The sequence below is a fragment of the Cebus imitator genome, unplaced genomic scaffold (genome assembly GCF_001604975.1).
Source record: "Cebus imitator isolate Cc_AM_T3 unplaced genomic scaffold, Cebus_imitator-1.0 Scaffold64, whole genome shotgun sequence".
Classification (NCBI taxonomy): Eukaryota; Metazoa; Chordata; class Mammalia; order Primates; family Cebidae; genus Cebus; species Cebus imitator.
Genome location: NW_016107379.1, coordinates 7,221,555 through 7,241,746, shown reverse-complemented (window position 1 = coordinate 7,241,746; position 20,192 = coordinate 7,221,555). Strand labels below are relative to the sequence as shown.

General features: G+C 41.7%; 1 protein-coding gene across 6 annotated transcripts in view; it reads right to left on the bottom strand.

Moving 5' to 3' along the window:
- The window catches only part of FKBP15 (FKBP prolyl isomerase family member 15), a 56,700-nt gene that overhangs the window by 3,183 nt on the left and 33,325 nt on the right, over nucleotides 1-20,192 (bottom strand). For 4 of the 6 annotated variants that reach the window (XM_037739189.1, XM_037739191.1, XM_037739192.1 and 1 more), the window contains 15 exons: nucleotides 19,977-20,079; nucleotides 19,379-19,485; nucleotides 17,841-17,955; nucleotides 16,299-16,408; nucleotides 15,897-16,004; nucleotides 15,351-15,445; nucleotides 14,372-14,474; nucleotides 9,302-9,473; nucleotides 7,238-7,374; nucleotides 4,930-5,085; nucleotides 3,960-4,112; nucleotides 2,807-2,929; nucleotides 2,055-2,162; nucleotides 777-1,492; nucleotides 102-198 (listed from right to left, as the gene is read on the bottom strand). In XM_037739189.1, the coding sequence (XP_037595117.1) occupies nucleotides 102-198; nucleotides 777-1,492; nucleotides 2,055-2,162; nucleotides 2,807-2,929; nucleotides 3,960-4,112; nucleotides 4,930-5,085; nucleotides 7,238-7,374; nucleotides 9,302-9,473; nucleotides 14,372-14,474; nucleotides 15,351-15,445; nucleotides 15,897-16,004; nucleotides 16,299-16,408; nucleotides 17,841-17,955; nucleotides 19,379-19,485; nucleotides 19,977-20,079 (2,403 nt within the window). The remainder of the gene's footprint in view (nucleotides 1-101; nucleotides 199-776; nucleotides 1,493-2,054; nucleotides 2,163-2,806; nucleotides 2,930-3,959; nucleotides 4,113-4,929; nucleotides 5,086-7,237; nucleotides 7,375-9,301; nucleotides 9,474-14,371; nucleotides 14,475-15,350; nucleotides 15,446-15,896; nucleotides 16,005-16,298; nucleotides 16,409-17,840; nucleotides 17,956-19,378; nucleotides 19,486-19,976; nucleotides 20,080-20,192) is intronic. The other 2 variants (XM_037739190.1, XM_017530350.2) reach the window with 1 other exon arrangement.

Sequence of the window (20,192 nt, the reverse complement as noted above, 5' to 3'; positions counted from 1 at the left end):
GGAGTGGGCCACCAACAGACTCCATTTCTCTTCTCAGAGCCCGTGGGGAAGAGCCCCCAAGAGGCTGTATGAGAACTTGGCAGTGCCTGGGATTTCCTTACCACCTCGTCTTCATCCTCCTCCTCAGGCTGTGCTTTGGGCCTCAGAGCTTTCAGAGTTGCCCCTTTAAAAAGTTCATCCTCTTCATCCCCAGAGAGACTGAAGGAAAATCAAATCATAGAAAATGTTGTTGTTCCTGCTCCAGGTCACAGTACCCACCACCTATAAGGGTCACAGGCCCTTGGGTAAGAATTCAAGTGTTGGTGGCTGCTCAGAAATTCTTCCCACCTCCGCTGCCACTATCTCTTCCCACATCCTACAGTGGCCTCCTAGTGTGGTTGGGCCCTCCAGAACCTACAGCCAGAGTGATCTTTTCAATTTTACCTTCTCAGAATCCTTCCCTAGCCACCCTATCAAAAGTGGAACAACCCCTTTAGAATAACACCCTGTTTCTTTTTTTAAAGCACTTACCATATTTTTACAATATATAAGTATTTGTTGTCTCCACCTGACTGTCAGCTCCTTAAACTCAAGAACCAAACCTGCCTTGCCTACCACACTATCCAGTGCCTACCACAGAGCCTTGCACATGGTAGGTGTTGTTGAATTAATGCATCAATGAATGAATGAATACATGAGTAAATTAGTCTCTGAGGGATGAACAGAGACTGGAGAAAACAGAGACACTCAACACAGATAGTCACCCTGTCCCTGGAGCAGTGCTCAGAGGAACATACCTGGAACGCTGGGAATGATGGCAGGGTCTGAGGGCTGCTCCTGCAACTGTGGAACCTGCCTCTGTGCTTGACAGCTCCTCAGGGGGACCAGCAGAGCTAGTGACATCATCATCTTTTTTGAGCTCTGGAGGCTGAGGCTCTCCTAGGCTTTCAGGCCCTAAGGCCAGTGGGTCCCCCTTCTTGGGGTCTGAAGTCAAGGACGGTCTGGAGCTTTCTTGCAGTGGGCCCTCTGGTGCTACTTCCCTGACACAGAGCTTTCCTGATGGGCTGTCGGGCTTAGCTGCCATCGGGCTGGCAGCAAGTGTCTCCTCACACTCAAAGTCCATGATTACAGGGCCTGGGGGCTCAGGTGGAATTGACGTTGGGGGCCCCAGAACTCTGTGGGATGGGATGCAAGGCCGTTCGGGTGGAAGGGAACCATCTTTTATCTCTGAGAGTGCCTCTGCTTCTGAGTCCCCTTTCCTTCTGTGTATATCATCCTGGGAAGTGGTGAGGGCCTGAGTAGGCAACGGGACAACTTCCTTGACCACCTGCTCTAAAGGCACCATGGGGGACTCTGGCCTCTCCCTGTTCAGGGGTGCCCCAGGCTGCCTAGAACTGGCTGAGGCTGACTGCTGCTGGGAAGGTCTCCGTGGCTGCTCTTCCGCTTTTTCTTCTTCACTGCTGCTCTCTTCCTTCTCTCGCTCCTGTTGGTTTAACAGCTGAAGAGTCACCATCTGTTCAAAAGCCAAAGAGGAGATGGTCAATAAAAGGAACACAGTAGCCACTCCTAATTCTTTTAACACTGCTGGCCATCTAGTTTAAATGACTGCTTCTTTCCTGTTAAAGGAGGGTGACCGTATCTGTGAAGTCACTCCAGGCATCCTAATTACTGAAGAACTGTCCTGAATAATTTTTTTTTGCCTTTGGAGACAGGGTCTCACTCGGGGCTGGAGGGCAGTCGGGGGCAATCATGGCTCACTGCAGTCTTGAACTCATGGGTTCAAGTGATCCTCCTGCCTCAGCCTCCTAAGTGAGCTGGGACTGCAAGCACATGCCAACCCAGCTAATTTTTTAATTTTTATTTTTAGTCGAGACAAAGTCTCATTATGTTGCTCAAGCTGGTCTTGAACTCCTGGTCTCAAGCAGTCCTCCCACCTTGGCCTCCCAAAGTGCTGGGATTACAAGCATGAGCCACCGTGCCATCCTTGAACAATTTTTTATTAATGATCCCTTAGAAGGCACTTAAGCAACATAATGCCCATTGTGATGAAACAATTGACAGCTGGCTGGCTGTACCTTGATAGTATTCATGATGGTTCCCAGAATGGTCCTGCCATTGTAAGATTCCTCCAGCTCAAACTCTGTCCGTAAGGACTGGAACACCTGGTTCATGATCTTCTTGACCTGTGTGAGCATCAAAACACATGCTGCCAAAATCAAGTCACTAAAGGATGCATTAAATTCCAGAGAAGGCCAAAATGAAGCCATCTTAGATCTCTACACTAGGATACCACTGGTCATAACAGAGACACTGAAGGTTGTCACTGTGGAGAGGATGATATTAAATAATGAGCAGCACTTTGACAGAAGGGCTAGCCATAAGAGTTACCTATCAATGGCAGGCAAGCTGTGGTCTGGGTGCCCAAGACTGCTTAAAGACCATTTCTTGAAGTCCCCCTCCCACTGTGAGCACCACTAGGAGCTGCCATAGGCTCTAAGGGTCAGAGGCCAGTGAATGCTGGGCACACTCCCCAAGCCCCGTTCCTCTCCTGTGGTTTGGAGGCCCTTCCTGTACCTGCCAAAACCTCCGAAAGATAGGTTCTTTTGGGTTTGCCACTTAATATATAATATGTAAGTATTCGTTTGTTTTCCCCACTAGACTGTAAGCTCCTTAAACTCAAGAAGCAAATCTGGTTCAGTTTAAAGTCATCAGACAGGTAAAACATCACTAAAGTTAGAAAAAGAGCTACTAACACAACATACTGGCCACATTCTTTCTGAATGCTTGCTATGGTATGGCTTGCTTCTCCTTTGAAATACCAGCTCACCTTCTCTGAGGGGTCAGACACAGCAGCTTCAACCCCAGGCATCTGTGAGTTGTTCTCTAGTTTCTTGATGTGCTGTTCATTTTGCTCAGTGAGAGCTGTGATTTGGGCCTGGAGGGCTAAACACTGCAAAACAAACAGACTGTGGCTGTGGCCTCAGGAACCTGGATTACCAGGTGAAGATCAGAAAACCCAAGGGGAGGAGAAGTACCCTAAGCATCAAGTCTTAACTTCACCTAGGTCTGCTGGTGTCCACTTCCTCAGAGCCCCCACCTAAGACTCTCTGCCTCGGAGAATTCTAACTCCTTATCACTCAAATTCAACTCAAAACTTCACTTTCTCTTTCCCATGAAGGTCGCTTGCCTTGTTCCTAACCAGGTCAAAAATATAATTTAAAAAGGGCAGGAGGGTAGGTAATAACTCCAGTCATTTAGACATAAACATTCAGCATTAACAGTAACCCATTCATCTGCAAGATTGGCTCCAAGATCTCTGAGTCAAAAGTTTTCAACTGGGCACTTTAAGGAAAGAAACTGACCTCAAATACGGGACTTTCATACCATGACCCTAAGCCATGTCCCATCTTTCTTTTTTAGGCCTGATGATCCCACCACACCCCAGCCTCCATCCTATCTCAGGGCCTTTGCCCAGGATGTTCTGCCTCCTTTGCTGCCTTACAAAAGCTATTTGTCCTTCTTGGCTCTGCTCAAATGTCACCTCCTTTGGGAAACCTTCCCAGCTCTCCTGGGTACTTCCTCTTCTGCACCCCACAGCACTTAATGCCTGTCTTTGTTTTGTCTCCCTTTCTTAACTGTGAGATATGTGAGGGAAGAGTTCCTTGTATGCACTTTAACACAGTGGATGGAACACAACTGACACTCAATCAGTATTTGCTTAACAAATGAAGGATCCAAGAATAATGGGAAACGTGTTCCAGAACACTAGTGCTGTTTCTTCTCTTCTTCCAGTCACTGACCTATCACCCCAAATAAGTATGAGAAAGATAACTGACAAACTAAGCAAGTGCAGTAAGTGTGGTTTTGTCTTCTAGCCATTAATAACTTTCAGGCTCAGAAGGATCGGCAGGACTCAAACAGCCTGCTTGCCCCAAATTCACTGGGCTGCCTAAACTGTCTGGCTCAGGAAAAACATGTACCTTTTCCTGAAGTTGTACCAGCTTCTGCTGCTGGGCGTCTCTCTGCGCACACACCTCCTGGTACTGCTGCAGGTGCTCATCCTTGGCGGAGGCCAACAAATGTTCACATTTTGCTTCCCACTGTGTCTGTAGCTCAGCCTGTACTAAAGACAGCTGCCAAGAGAAAGTAATGACCATATCATCTTTGGGGGTGGGGGAGTGGTATTTCATTGGCACCTAAGGAAGCCCATCTTTCAAAAAGCACAAGAATAAGCTAACAGCCCAGAGTTAACTGGGAAACTGTTTAAAAGACTCTCATGACTTTTAAAGTAAATACACTTCTTAAGATGTCATTGGTTGTCAGGACTCCAAAAGGTACTCCCAGCAAAGGTGTGCCTATCTAGGTAGGTCCCTGGAGGGCAAGGCCATGTGATCATCGCTTTTCAGGGTCTGAACCCTAAACCTTATAGGTTCAGAAACTTTTTTCACCAAAATTCCCAGAGGTGGTCAAATTGAGGACACCAATGCGCTCTAATTAAACAAATGTATACATATAAATTTTAAACTTATAATGAGCAAGGTTGCTGTTGCACAGACTAGAGATCCAGCTACGTCCTGCCATTATCCCTGCTTCCCTTCCTGATGACCTAAATAAACCCCTTCTTTTCAAGGATGATAATGTGCCTGAAGGATGGTGTCTGACGGTTGATGGCTTTAGCCTTATCCTGTTTGGGATTTTTTATAAAGAAACTATTTTTCATTTTTACTTAGGTAATTAAATATTAACTAAGCTTTTAAAAAAAGGAAAGAAGATTCTCCATTTGATTCCTGGCTCTACTGCATATATCTAATTACTTTTTCTACCTTTCTCCAAAGTGAGAGTATCAACTATGAAAAATGTCATCGTAAGAGTAAGGAAGAACTAGAAGCTTTTCTCTCTGAGTTCTTCATACCTTCCCTCTATTTCCAGAGTGCTTCAGTTTCCCATTACCTGCTCTGCAGCTGCTTGGTCTGTGGACACTCGAGTCTTTTTCAAGAGCTGTCGAAGTTTGTCCAATTCCTCCTGGTATGACTTACGAATCTCATCTATCTCCTCCTCAGCCTGACAACGTTCTTGAGCTGACTTCTTTTTCCTTTCTGAGAGGTTCTTAGGAACAAGAGAACCATCATCAGCTCTAGCTTGTTAACAGAGAATAAAAAGGGATGATGGCAGTGGCATTTTGCCTTGTGGGATCCTTACTCCATTTCTGGAAACTTCATTTTTTAGTTTAATTTTTCCCTAAATATTTAACATTCTTGGCTACTAGATTAGGAAAATGGTGACAGGAGAAGGAAAACAAGAAGAGCTTTATCTACCCCTCTATTAAGAGACAGGGAACATCGGCCAGGCGCGGTGGCTCACGCCTGTAATCCCAGCACTTTGGGAGGCCGAGACGGGTGATCACGAGGTCAAGAGACCATCCTGGCCAACATGGTGAAACCCCATCTCTACTAAAAAATACAAAAATTAGCTGGGTGTGGTGGCAAGTGCCTGTAGTCCCAGCTACTCAGGAGGCTGAGGCAGGAGAATTGCTTGAACCCAGGAGGCGGAGATTGTAGTGAGCCAAGATTGTGCCATGCATTCCAGCCTGGCGCCTGGCGACAAAGCAAAACTCTGTCTCAAAAAAAAAAAAAAAGATAGGGAACATCCTAACTTTAATGAGGGTACAGGAAATCAGACATTCTCATACCCTGATAGTAAGAAAATAAATGGATATACCCTCTTTGGATAGTAATCCCGTGAAAAACCTTTAAAAACATACATATTCAAAAATCCCACAAATTGTAATTAAGGATTCAATAAGTCACAGTCATAAAGAATATGTTACAAGAATAGTCACTGTAGTAGTATCTATAATAATGAAAAACTGAAAACAGCCAAGAGGTTAGAAGAAATTGGTTAAAAATAAATAAATAGGTCGGGCACAGTGGCTCACGTCTGTAATCACAGCATTTTGGGAGGCCAAGGTGGGTGGATCACCTGAGGTCAGGAGTTCAAGACCAGCCTGGTCAACATGGTGAAACCCCATCTCTACTAAAAATAAAAAAAATTTAAAAATGAAAAAAATGAAAACTATTAAATAAAGTGGAAGAAAATCCTAGAAAAAAAATGTAATTGCAGGCCAAGATTTACCCTCTTCAAAGGCACTTGGCCAAAACAGCTGTACTAATGAAATTTATTGAAGCCTCAACAGCAGTTTATTCTTTTCACATTTAAAGTATTCTAAAACATATGAAAAGACAGAAATGTTCTCACTTTGTTCACTTAGTATTTCCTGATACCAAAATTTTAACCAACAAAAGATACTATAAATAAAGTTAAAAGAGAGCAAACTAGAAAAATATTTGCAACATCTGTAACTGACAAAGGACTGATGGCCTTAATAGGGTTTACAAATCAAACTAATAATAGGAAAGAGGATAAATGACACTAAAAAGAGCTTTACATAAGAAATACAAACAGGTATTAAGTATATGAAAGCTTTACTACTCATAAAAATACATGTTAAAACAAGATAACATATTTCACCTGTCAGACTAATAAAGATCAGAAAAAGTGATGTACAGTATGTAGAGTGGGGAAGAATGTGACAAACGGGCTCACTCACATTGTGCTGAAAGTGTAAGCGCTATTCTTTGAGGATAATCTGGTAATATTTACAAAAATTATCTTTGAGGATAACCTGATAATATTTATAAAAATTCAAACATGTAGCCTTCCCTCTGATCCCATGATCATGCAATCCATCATATAGGAATGCTCAAACAAATCTGAGCATTTGAAGATTTTATGAGGATGTCTATAGCTGCAATGCTTGAAATAATGAAAAATTAAAAACATAAATATCCATCGATAGGTGAATAATTAGATTATGGTACAGCCTCACAGTGGGCTACTATGCAGCAGTTAAATATGAGTGAGAAAGATCTTCTTATGTAGTAGGAGTCCACAATATTTTTCTAAAAAGCATTAAATGTGATGCCATTATTATAAAAAAAATGTTGTCAGTATACATATATCTATGTGTGAATGAGTGTGAATGTATGTTTTATACGTACAGAAAACAATCTGGAAGGATCATATACTTCATAATTGTCATCTCCAATGTATGAGATTAAAGAGGGGAAACTTTTAATTTTACACTTTTCTATATTATTTATATTTGTTAAAAGAAGCATATATTTACTGTAATTTTTAAAAGAAAAATAAAAATGTTTATTAAACAGCTAATTCTGGCCAAATGGGTTGTAGAACTTACCTTTTCCAAGGACTCCTTCTCAGCTCGAAGGTCGGTCAGTTCCTCCTCCAGGGATGTCACCTTGAATTCCAGTTGTTTCCGGCTCTGCTTTTCACTTCTGAATTTGGACTGTGCTTGCTCAGAGGTTTCTTGGAGCTCTGGGATACAGGAGCAGAGACTTGGCTACAGAATCAGAGCTGTAGTGGCCATGTGTTATCCCAGCAGTTCTTTTTTAAAATTGTTTTTTGGAGACGGAGTCTTGCTCCATCACAGGCTGGAGTGCAGTGGTATGACCATAGCTCACCATAGCCTCCACCTCCTCGGCTCAAGCAGTCCTCCTGCCTCAGCCTCGCGGAGTGTTAAGATTATAGGCGTGAGCCCCTGCGCCTGGCCCCACTGCCTCTTTCAAAGCTACATGCTTCCCAATCCTACCACACAAGTAGCCTCTACCCACTTTCAACATCACCTCACTAACCAGCAATAAGGTTTATCAAATTGTCAGCTGACTCCTCCATCAACCTATATTTATTGCTTAGAAAATAATCTCTGTGTGTACATGTTACCTTCTCCACATACAAAACTGAAAAGAAATGTTCCCAGCAGTCAAAAATGACCTTTGAAACAGAACACTCCCACAATTCCATTATGGCCTGTCTTAACACACTGGACTGATCATTGCTTAGTGTATAGTCCAGGTTCTTTCCCACTGTTTGAGTAAGACATTCTCAACTTTCTTGGTAGCTGGGACATTCTACCAAGAATTTGCTTTCAAAACATCCCTTCTCAAATAAACCTCTTCGAAATAAATACAATTTATTTGTTTGAGAAACTTTTGAGACTCTCACAGCTCTTGAGGTAATTGTCATAAAGTAACACAAAAGCAGAAATGAGACATCTGTACAACATTCGAATCGAAGACTGTCTAACATGTTTGCCTCATGTGGGACCAGTCATGCTCTAAAAGGGAAGGAATGGGCTGGGAGCAGTGGCTCATGCCTGTAATCCCGACACTTTGGGAGATGAGGGAGGGAGGATGGCTTGAGATCAAGAGTTCACGACCACCCTGGTCAATATAGTGAGACTCCTGTCTCTAAAAAATATAAAATTTTTTTTAAAAATAAAAGGGAAGGGATGTATCTTCAAGGTAGCACCTTACCAACTGATAATCGTTTTTAAGTTCTCTAGTAGGCAAATGAACTTTGCTTCCATCCAACTCTGCTGTTGCTCCAGCTACCCCTTGCCCACTGATCCCATCTCTGCCCTCCATATTTGTTTCTATACATCAATGTGTGGCCTTCACAAATCTTCTAACCAATCACTATGTCTTGCCAGGCACTGAACTAACACTAATATGGAGGAGAGGACTTTACAAAGATAAGCAAAACACCATGCTTATCAAACAGTGATAAGGGTTATAACAATGCACTCACTAAGAGATAAAGGATTTTTTTTAAAAGAGATAAAATGTTCTAGAGAAAACTAGGAAAGCTTCTGAAAGAAGCAGATTTTGAAGAAGATTGAAGGCAAATATTGGTAATGGTGGACATGTCAAATCCAGAGAATAGCATGGATAAGAAGCAAGACAAGAACTACAGGATGAGCTGAAGAGCAGCCAGCAGGCTTGCTGGTATGGTCAGAGCCAGGATGAACTGGACAATATAATGGGAGACAAGCCAAGCAGGAGGAGCCTTGAGTGCCAGGATGAAGAGTTGCAATCCATCTTCTAGGAAAGAAGAAACCACACTAGAAAGCATCTCTTTTTTAAACTTCCACTGCGTCATGAATTAGAACAACATATTAACTCTTCTGGGCATTTGAAGCCAATCATAAGTACCAAAGATTTTGAAGCCAATGTCTCCCCAAACAGAAGGGAACTGTGGCACTGATCAATTCCAAATAATTAGTCAGTTCTTTTGTTGTCCCTTCTGTAAAACAATCATGTAGGTTTTATACTAGTCTTTAATTTTTGGCTCAGTCCTTCAAAAACTTCATGAGCATTGTGCCAAAAAGATCGAGAGAAAGAAAACAGCTTAATTCCTTGAGTTTAAATGGCAACAATCCCAGCATCCCCCACCTAGCACATACCTGAGAGCTTTGCCTGCACTTTGGTGAGCTGGCCCCTGAGAAGATCCGTTTCCTTCAAGTTTTCCGTCAGCTGCATCTGCAGCTCTGTTTCCTTTTTTTGGTGAGCAGTCATTTTCAGCTGCAGATGAGAGACCTGTGCAGTGGCCGCTGCTAACTCCTCTGTCACCTTGGCCTGAATAATAACAAAGTATGACGTCACTTTAAACATAGGTGTTCTCCATGTGAGTGATGAACCAACCTCACATAACTCTATGCAGACTGAACTAGTAAAAAGGGAGTTATGGCTGCCTTCAACCTGCATTAAACCAAATTCAAATTATGGGAGTGGGCAACCTCTCTTATACTATTAAATTGCTACTACTATGACAATCCCTATGCTATTATACCTATACTAGTATACTTAAATTTTTTTTTCTTTTTTTAGAGATGGGGTCTCGCTAAGTCATCTAGGCTGGATGACCCATAGCTCACTACAGCCTTGAACTCCTGGACTCAAGCAATGCTCCCACCCCAGCCTCTGAAGTAGCTGGGACTACAGGTGCAAGCTACTATGCCCGGCTCTATTATACTTTACATACATTTTTACAGTTGTCTATTTCCTTATTATAATTTGTCTCTTATTGTGTTCACTGTGCCCACTTGTTTTACATATATTTATTCCTTGCCTTATTCCAAAGTCTTTATTCGTTTTATAGATTGCATTTAAAATCTTCTCCTAAAAAAGAAAATAAAGGCTGGGCTTGGTGGCTCACCCCTGTAATCCTAGCACTTTGGGAGGCTGAGGCAGGCAGATCACAAGGTGAGGAGTTCGATACCAGCCTGGCTAACATGGTGAAACCCCATCTCTACTAAAAATACAAAAATTAGCTAGTATGGTGGCAGGAGCCTGTAATCCCAGCTATTCGGGAGGCTAAGGCAGGTGAATCACTTGAACCCAGGAGGCAGAGGTTGCAGTGAGCCAAGACTGCACCACTGCACTCCAGCTTGGGCAACAGAGCAAAACTCCATCTCAAAAGAAGAAAAATAAAAGAAGAAAATAAATTTATATATAAAATAAAAATAACATGCTGCTGCTCTGCCTATGGAGTAGCCATTCTTTTATTCCTTTACTTAATAAGCTTGCTTTCACTTTAAAAAATAAATAAATAGGCTATAAATGACTATCTGAAAGTATATGTGTTCTTTAGTCTAAGCTTTTTTTTTTTTTTCCCCCAGAGGGAGTCTCACTCTGTCGCCCAGGCTAGAGAGCAGTGGCACAATCTTGCTTCACTGCAACCTCCGCCTCCCAGGTTCAAGCGATTCTCCTGTCTCAGCATCCTGAATAGCTGTGATTATAGGCACACACCACCACGCCCAGCTAATTCTTGTATTTTTAGTAGAGACGGGGTTTCACCATGTTAGCCAGGATGGTCTCGATCTCATGACCTTGTGATCTGCCTGCCTCGGCCTTCCAAAGTGCTGGGATTACAGCGGTGAGCCACCACGCCCAGGCTAGACTAAGCTTTAAGATATTTATTTTTGCTATTCAGTGGCCTTAGGTTTTCACCTGTTAAACACAGATGACAATGAAATCTAGAACTTCCAGATATAGGAGTGGCTTTCATCTACTCATTGTCCTGCTTCAAATGTCCTAATGAAAACAAAACTCAGAGCTCAGAGAGCTTTGCTTCTATTTGTAGCTCAGAGAATTCACTAATACCAGAACAAGCACCTCTCTCAGAAGAACTTGCAGCAGCTAAAACACTGGAAGGGACAAATTCCAAAGGCATGCCAATGAAATGGAGGGTCACTCTCTTGTTAAAGGTTAAGCAGAGTAGAAAAGCACCCAAAAGCTCTTTTTATTTCAGGTCCTTAGCTAGAAAGGCCTATCAGAAGCATAAAAATTAATGCTGTCACCCAAATGCACAAGTACACAGAAAACAATAAGGGAATGAATAAGACATTAACAATCATTATTTTTGAGTGGAAGGATTTATATTTTATGTTTGCTTATCTATATTTCTAAATTTTCCGGAATGAACAGATGCAACTTTTGTGATCAGAAAGTATATATATATGTATGTATGTGTGTGTGTATATATATATAGGTGTATTTGTATTTATAATTTTTTTAAAGATCATGGTATAGTCAAGTGAGAAGGGAAAACACACAAAAAAATTCTACACAGTAGATGGGATGGCTTCCTGATTCCTACCCCGGATCAAATTCTACTGCTGACATGGAGAGTGAGAAAAAGAAAGCAATGATGGGAAGAACCAAGAGTTCAGAAAACCAGTGAAAAAAAGCATGCAAGGTAAAAGCAAGAAAATGCTACTCAAGAGAGATGGTAATTTTACAAAGGAAAAGGAATATAGCTGAATGAAAGTGGGGGTCCTAGGGAGGTCTTTTACCCTTTCATTCTCTGACCCTTACTTTGTCCCTGTAAAATAAAAAGGTTAAACTAAAAAGGTGACCTCTAATAGATCTTCCTGTTTTAGCCATTATTCCATGATTTTTGTGGTACTATTATATCATAGAGAAAAACAATTTCATTTACCAAATATTCATTGAACAGTCAACTATACCTTTCTGAGTTGTGTCTAAAGGCAGAAAATTGCTTCCAGGGATGAAAGGACCTTGCCTATCTCCCTTTAAAAGGAGAGATCACCAGGAAAACTGTTACATGAGAAATGGATCAAAAAGAAAAGAAAAAGAAGGGAGAGTCAAGGCTCAAAAAGTTTCACTGAAATAAAGATGATCAGTGAAGCATGTGGTACTTGGTATCCCAGTCATATGCATCAAGAGATTCCCTCAAAAATTTGTGTGAAGCATGGTATCTATAACACAGTGGACTGTGGCAGATATTAGCTGTGATTACTATTGTTGTTATTATTACTTCTGTTTTTGCTATTATAAATAGAGCATCTACTGGCTCAATGCATGGCATCAGACATCTCTAGGATTTATCAACATGAAAGCATTTGGGTAGATTAATAAGCTAATTCGGAGGCTGGCAAACTATGACCTATAAGCCAAACTGACCTATTATTTTTGTAAATAAAGTTTTATTGGAACACATACATACATAAAACAGTGCTTCTCAACATGAGAATCACATGCTGAATATCTTAAAAATGCTGCCACTGGCCGAGGCAGGCAGATCACGAAGTCAGGAGTTCAAGACCAGCCTGACCAATGTGGTGAAACCCCGTCTTTACTAAAAATACAAAAATTAGCCGGGCGTGGTTGGCATGCACCTGTAATCCCAGCTACTCGGGAGGTTGAGGCAGGATAATTGCCTGAACCTGGGAGGCAGAGGATACAGTGAACTGAGATTGCCCCATTGCACTACAGCGTGGGCAACAGACGGAGACTTCATCTCAAAAAAACAAATTTAAAATTTAAAATTTAAAAAAAAAAAAAAAATGGCCGGGCGGGGTGGCTCATGCCTGTAATCCCAACACTTTGGGAGGCCGAGGCGGGTGGATCACGAGGTCAAGAGATCGAGATCATCCTGGTCAACATGGTGAAACCCCGTCTCTACTAAAAATACAAAAAATTAGCTGGGCATGGTGGTGCGTGCCTGTAATCCCAGCTACTCAGGAGGCTGAAGCAGGAGAATTGCCTGAACCCAGGAGGCGGAGGTTGCGGTGAGCCGAGATCACGCCATTGCACTCCAGCCTGGGTAACAAGAGCGAAACTCCATCTCAAAAAAAAAAAAAAAAATGCTGCCACCTCCAGAGATTATGACAAAAGAAATCCCCAACAAAAGCAGTAATTCCGATACCTGGAATCTAAAGGATCTTTTTAAAAGTTCAGATTCAGGCCCCAGCTAGATATACTAAATTAGAATCTCTGGAGATTCAGGATTTAAGAATATCTAGTTTTAATCAAGTTCCCCAAGTGAGTCTGAGGCAGCCAGTGTTTGGGGACCACTGATCTAGAACTAGTTACAGTAATCATTTTAGCCTTGAATAGTAACAGTGAAGCCAAATAATCTATTTAGAAGCCCCTTATAGGCCTAAAGAAAAAACAAAAAAACAAAAGGAATAAAGGAAAGGAAGAGAAAAAATAAAAGTAGAAATAGTAAAAAGTGCATTTAGTGGCTGGGGGGTGGTGAAGTGACTTCAGAACTTGTCATTGACCTAATGAGAACAACGTCACAGACTGCTGATCTTGATGTAGGCGTTAGAAGTCAGTTGCATCAACAAGAGATGTATAAAGTAATGGGAACAGAACAGGGTCAGGATTGGAAAGGGCTGTGCAGGACAAGGCATCTGAGGATAAGAGGTCAAACATTACTTGCTTAGATTCTATGGCTAAGAGAAGACAAAGATTAGCAAAAGACATAGTAAGGAATCCTCATTACCAGAATATGAGAAAGTGAGTAAACGTCATAAGTTATAAAGTGTATTTAACTTTTCAGGTTTTCAAGAAAACACAAATACAAAATGTAAACGATTTCTAAACCTCTGGGAAAAAAGACAGCAGATGAAAAAGTCAGAATCTCCTAGCTGAGGAGTGGTAGCCCTAACAAGAAGCAATCCATTTGGGATAAACAGCATCACTGGAGCAAGGGGAGGAGAAGTGAGCTTCAGAATCAGCAGATCCCAACCCAAGACCCACTAGAGTCTTCCTTACTGCTACTGCAGGAACGGGTCAAAATTCCTAATTTTGAAAGGACTGAGGTCAAACAGTAGCATTTTAAAATGCTTTGGCAGACACGGATGAAGGAGCAAACTAAACAATCTTAAATTCCACTAAAAAGAACCTACATATCTGTTATCTGCCATAATGGAAATTTTCTGTTAATTTTGTCAACAGAATAAATTTCATTTCTAATAAGCTGTGTAATTTTTACCCAATCAAATTACTGAGATCAGTGATTATTTTGAGTCGCCTTACTGTGAAGCATATTATAAAACAGAAATGTAGATGATGGATACGTGAAAACTTATTGAGAGATTTCTAGTTCTTTATGCAGTGATGGCAAAAATTCTGCTGGAAAGCCTACTGGTGAATATGTACACAGGACCATTCCTTAGCTCTACCCATCCTGACCTGGGCTTTTCTCTCCCCAGTTGCTTTACCTTCTCTTGTTCAGCATGCAATACTCTTGCCTGTGTGTTTTCTGTGGCTGTCTGAAGTGAGTTGTTCCTCTTCTCCATCATCAGGTTATTCTGCTCAACATACCTGTGAAAGAAATAGGGAAAAAGAAAACATTTATCAAGCACAGAGTATATGGCAGGCACAACCCAATGCCCATTCTGTCCTCACAACATTGCTACTCTATACCTTTATCAAAAGCAATCTGAAAGCATTTTCTTTTCCTTAGATCTGAAGTAGTCAGATCTAAGGAAATCGGGCTGGAAGCAGGAATCTGGGCCAGCGGTGAACTGCCCTGAATAATGGAGAGGACAGGAATATGAAGGGTGTGTGACAATGAGAATGAGGAGGAAAGAGACAGGAGTAGGGAGGCTGTAAGAAAGAGGGAAGAAGAGAAAGCCACTCCCACCTCTGCTGTGTGGGAGACAAGAGACAGTGGAGAAGAGAAATATGGGAGAATGATTTTTTAAGTGGAATGCTGTGTTGTGATGTGTTCCACTCACCCTCCCTGCTCACCCCACCAAATCTTCAGGAGTATCTATAAAAAGTACAAAATACTTAGGTTTTATATGGGAATCAGTGAAGTTTTGGCTAAGTTCTTGTGGATAAAATAGAGTTAGCTCACACAGAAGAGAGAAGAGTTGACACCAGAGTTCTGTAAGTAATAATACTAGTTTTAAAGATAAAGAAACTAGGGCCAGCAGGAATAAATAAAATGCTCAGAGCCACAAAATGAATGAGGGGCAGAGCAGGTATCAAACACAGGTCTGCCCTACAGCACAGCCTACTGAGCTCTTTTGCTATAACGCCTCTCAGAAAACAGGCAATAATTCACATGACAGGCAGGAAACAGAAATGGCAGAAATACATACATACTGCCCTAAACAAATACGTGTACTTAAGCTGGTATACACACAATAAACCCTTTGGTCCATCCTAGCCAGGCCCCATACCTGTCATTACCTCTGATTTCGTTCAATTAATTCGCTAATCTTGTCATTCTGTTCTTCTATCCGATTGCTCTTTTCAAGGAGCTCTTGCTTCAATCTTTCATTTTCCTAAATTCAAAATATATGATGTATAATTTAAGTGTCTTGAGAGAAAAGCAACAGACAGAACAGAATCAACTTGAACTGACAGGTGACAATGTTAACCTATTTTGAGACAAAACACTAGAATTTATGTCCACATGTATGTTAAAATAACACATCAGATTATACCTAATGGATACAAATCACTAGGTCCAATGGATTGAGTGTATAAATAGCTATAAAATGAAGTGAAATTCTGAGGTATGGTCAAAAAAGCAGAGTTTTCTTCAGAATGTATAGTGATAAGTCACTTGGACAGAATTAAGCCATAATGGATTTTCCAGAACTGTCTAACCCAAGTGTGGCATTTATCAGAGGCTCTCTATTTCTGGGGTGGAGGTGTTAAAGGGCAGTCCCTCTGGGAAGAGAACATGGGTAAGACCTCCAGCCTGAGTGGTCTATTCTCAATCACTCTCACCTGAATGATTCGCTGGATGTTGCTCATAATCATGCTTGTTTCCATTGTAACGGACATGCTAGGAATAAGCATGGAATTGCCAGCACTGTGTTTCTGTAACTCTTCAATCTACAAAAGGGAGACCGGAAAGACCTTGTGAGAAATTATAAAATGAAGAAATACAATTTACCCAAGATTTGACCCCTTTGTTAAGGGGGTTAATGAGTTCCTGGGATAATCTCTAACTGTAAGCTAGAGCTCTCTCCTACTAACTGGATCCCAACATAATTATAACTAACCTTGTAGGGTAATAACCTCTAACTACTACCAATACAGGAAACCAAAGAAGAGTTTGCCTATAGCTCTGGCTGCTCCCTGTTTACATCCCCACTTTCAACATGGCCCCAACCCTGACTCAGTCACCTTAGTCATGAGATGATCCATTTTATCAGCCACTTTGCTGACTGCCATTCGAATTTCAGTGTTATGTTGCCGGGCTTCAGTCATGAGAAATGAAGTCATATCACCTGATCCTAAATAGACATAAGCCAAAAAGAAACTTATGAAACTGGTGCAGAGGAAACTGTCTGAAGAAAAGCCAGTAGCTCTTCCAGTAAAGAAAGAAATTAATACTTCGATACACAGGAAATGCTATAGGTGACTTCACCCTGTCAGGAGAAGATGTAGTGGGGAGAGTAGAGGCAAAAGGGCTTCAAATTAAACAACTAAGCTGTGTTCCTGCAAAATGCATCAAGGGCTGCATCCAAGGGCACAAGTATGTCCACTCTGCACTGACAGCATGCACAGCTCAGATTGCTTTCCCGTTCATCTAGCTGTATGCCAGCCATTGTACCAGGTACCAGGTACCAGGAATACAGCAGTAAATAAAACATGGCTTCTGCCCTTGGTGAGCTCTCAGTCTGGTTGGGAGACCGACGTGTAAACAAATCATTACAAGCGAGTGTATTAAGTGCAAAAACATGGACCATATGCTAGGTATAAAAGTAGCAGAGAGAAAAACATGATTAACTCTTTGGTGACACATATACACAGTTGTGTTTGTGGGAAGAGAGGAAAGAGGGACAGAGAATAGTCAGGGAAGGCTTCACAGAGGGAGATGACAGTTTTGATGGAGGAAAAAGCATTTCCCAGATGGAGAAGGACAGAGAGACAAAGGCTGCATCCAGAAAATCCTGACCAGTCCAAAACCACAAATTATGTTGTAGGACATCCTGGCTTCTTCCTACCACTGTCCTAATACCAAAGCTGACTACTGAGCAGAAGACAAACAGCAGAACAAGGCAAGATTCCATCATAGCAGTTTACACTTTATGTTGGTTTGGTTTTTTACATTAGACACTCACACTTGTACACACATACAAAGCATCTGAAAAGTTACCAAAGTAACTGTTAACAACAGTTTCCCAAGGTCAGGGTGTTTAATGGATGGGAAAGACAGCAACTTTTCACTTTACACCTTTTCACACTGCTTGACATTTTTATAAAAGTCTCTTATTTTTGTAATTTAAAAATTGTAACAAAGCAGCTTTCATTAGAGATATTAAACACCTATAGTGTTCAACTTTCTCCCAATTTCCTCCAATGATTTACTCTTTTACTATTTTCTCTAAACTCTAGCTACCCTAACAGAGGAATTAAAAGGGCCAGGGGAGAATATCCAAGAAACAAAACACAGAATATGGACACAAGGAAATATTGGGGGATGATGGAAATGCTCTAAAATAGGACTGTAGTGATAAATGCACAACTCTGCAAATTTACTAAAAAACTTTTGAATTGTACATTTAAAATGAATGAATGTATGGAACACATATTGTATCTCAACAAAGCTGTTAAAAAAGAGAAGAAACAATGAGAGCTGTTGGAGTGAAAATGAAAGAGGAGCAAGAAGAGGGAAAGCACAGCAAGAGCGGGAGACGAGAAACTGAGGGAATCACTCCCTACCTTGGAAATGGGGAGGCTGAGAGAGTGGTGCTGGGTACAAAGGCCGAACTGGCTGCAGCTGGGAGGTGACGGCAGATGCCTGCGGATACGCGTAGGCTTGCATACCTGCATAGGGCTGAGAAACGAATTACCACTGGTTGATAAAACATTCATGTCTTTCTTTTTTGCTCACATTTTTCTTTGGTGGAATAAAGCAGATGAGCTGGGAGGAGGCTCAAGCTTACTGAAGCTAGAGATGGATGAGACCGGGGTTTGGCAGTGGGTAAGGACTGCAGCAGGAGAGTTATCTATGTAACCCAGTAGAAACTGGCCACTAAGATCCTACCCAGAAACCGAAGAAAGTATATCTTGGGTCACTACCCAGTCATCTGATGAGATGATTTAATTAAGTGGGGGATTCATTCCCCACTATCAGGTCTATTGTCTAAGAAGTTTTTAGATTAATAAAATTCTGCTTAGTATCCACTGAGTTCAAAGAAGTGCTCACTGAGATTCCAAACCAAATCTGTCAATTTCCAAGGATGCCTCTCCCCTGCCAGATTCCGATGCTAATCCACAAGACCAAGAGCTCTCATGTTCCTCTGAGCCTCGGTCACATCAACTGTAAGAGGAAGATAATAATAATAGGGCTGTTGTGTGGACCAAATAAAGTGAGACAGGTAAAGTTCTGAAAAGCTGTTAAGTTACATGCCTGAGAGATGGTAAGTGCTCAATAAACAGCAGCTTTTATTTTAATGAGGATGGTTACTCTTCCTTGAAATAAGGAAGTCTAGCTCATTTCCAGGTATAGCTATAACTACTCACCCATTAAAAAAAAAATTCTTAGTCTATAGGATAGTAATTCTCCATGGAGGAGAGGAGGGGTGGGTAAAAAGAGGGCAACCATGGGACTTTTTCCAGTTTTGAGACTCCCCATCTTAATGAGGCATGGCCTATCCACCATCACTCCCACACCTGCATTAAGCATCACCAAGAAGTGAGCCCCTGCTATTAGTGACAATATGTCTTATCCACCAAGTCTGCTGAGGCAGAAGAAAGAGTCTACTACCCCTGGCAAACAGGCTGCTGCCATTGTCTTCTATGATAACAGGAAAAAAGCCTTCTTTAAGAGAAGTTTACTAGATAGCAGAGTCCAGCTACATTTTCCACATGGTTCCACTTTTAAACCATACCATTCTGCTGAATATATTCTGCAGAATGTTAGCCTGCCAACTTTTGATAGAAAAGAATACAGAGGAATGTGAATACACAGCTTTCAACTAGATATGTGTGAAAAGTACAGGAAACAAACATTGATTGGACCTTTACTACGTTGTACTAGAAGTTCTACTTGTTCTTCCATTTAATCTTTACGACACTCTAACGTAGCTAATCCTTTGCCTGTTTAGAGATGAGAAAGTGGTGACGAAGGAAGGGAAAAAAATTACAAACTCTGATTTTGGGAACTGCTACTTATGAATTGTACAGGAAGAAGAAAAGAGACTGACTAGAACCACAGTAAATTATAGGATATAATTAATATGGTTGTAAAACGTTACCTGAAAGGATTGGGCATTTCCAGATACAGCTGAATGGGAATCGAGAGATGCAACTTGCATTAAGGCAGCAGAAGGTGCCTGGAGCCCAGAAACAGATGGCTGAGGTGCTAAAATAAAGGGAGACATTTTCACTGTTATCCACCCATGCTTCTTGGTGTGAGTCTGGACTAGCACCTTTCACACCATCATGCTTCAGACTCCACTATTTTCCTTGCCTAGTCTCCCTACACTCAGCTCTACTGGAATCTCAGGAATGAGCCAGTAGAAGGAAACCGGGTGCTCTCATGTGCTTCTGACTCAGCCCTAGGATCCCATCTGCTGACAGGAAGTGCAGAACACACCCAGGGAGACATCGCAATAGCTGAGTGCAGACTTCCAACACTCACAGTGCAACACAGCAGAAATCACAACAAAGCAGCCAAATCCATCTCTGGGTCTGAAAATGCCCTACCCAGGGACAAACTGACAAGTGTTACACTCTTACATTTGCACTTTAGTCCTCAGTACTGAAACAATGCAGCCTAACAGTTTAAGGAACAGTGATAATTTTCGTGCTGACCCAGTTCAAGACCACAGAGCCTCAAGAGAGGTTCCTTACCCTGTGAGGTCATCTGTGGTAATGCTGGATGGGCTGGCTGAAGAGAGGGCTGGACGGATGGAGTCACCACAGGCTGCCCACCTCCTCGCAGAGCATTCACATCCTGAAACAGGAACGAGCATTTGGGTTACTCTCTACTGAAGACCAAGGCTGACTGTCTGCCCTAAACCTGCTTCCAACACAGGATTTCTAGGCAAAGAGGAGGAAGGAAAGGTA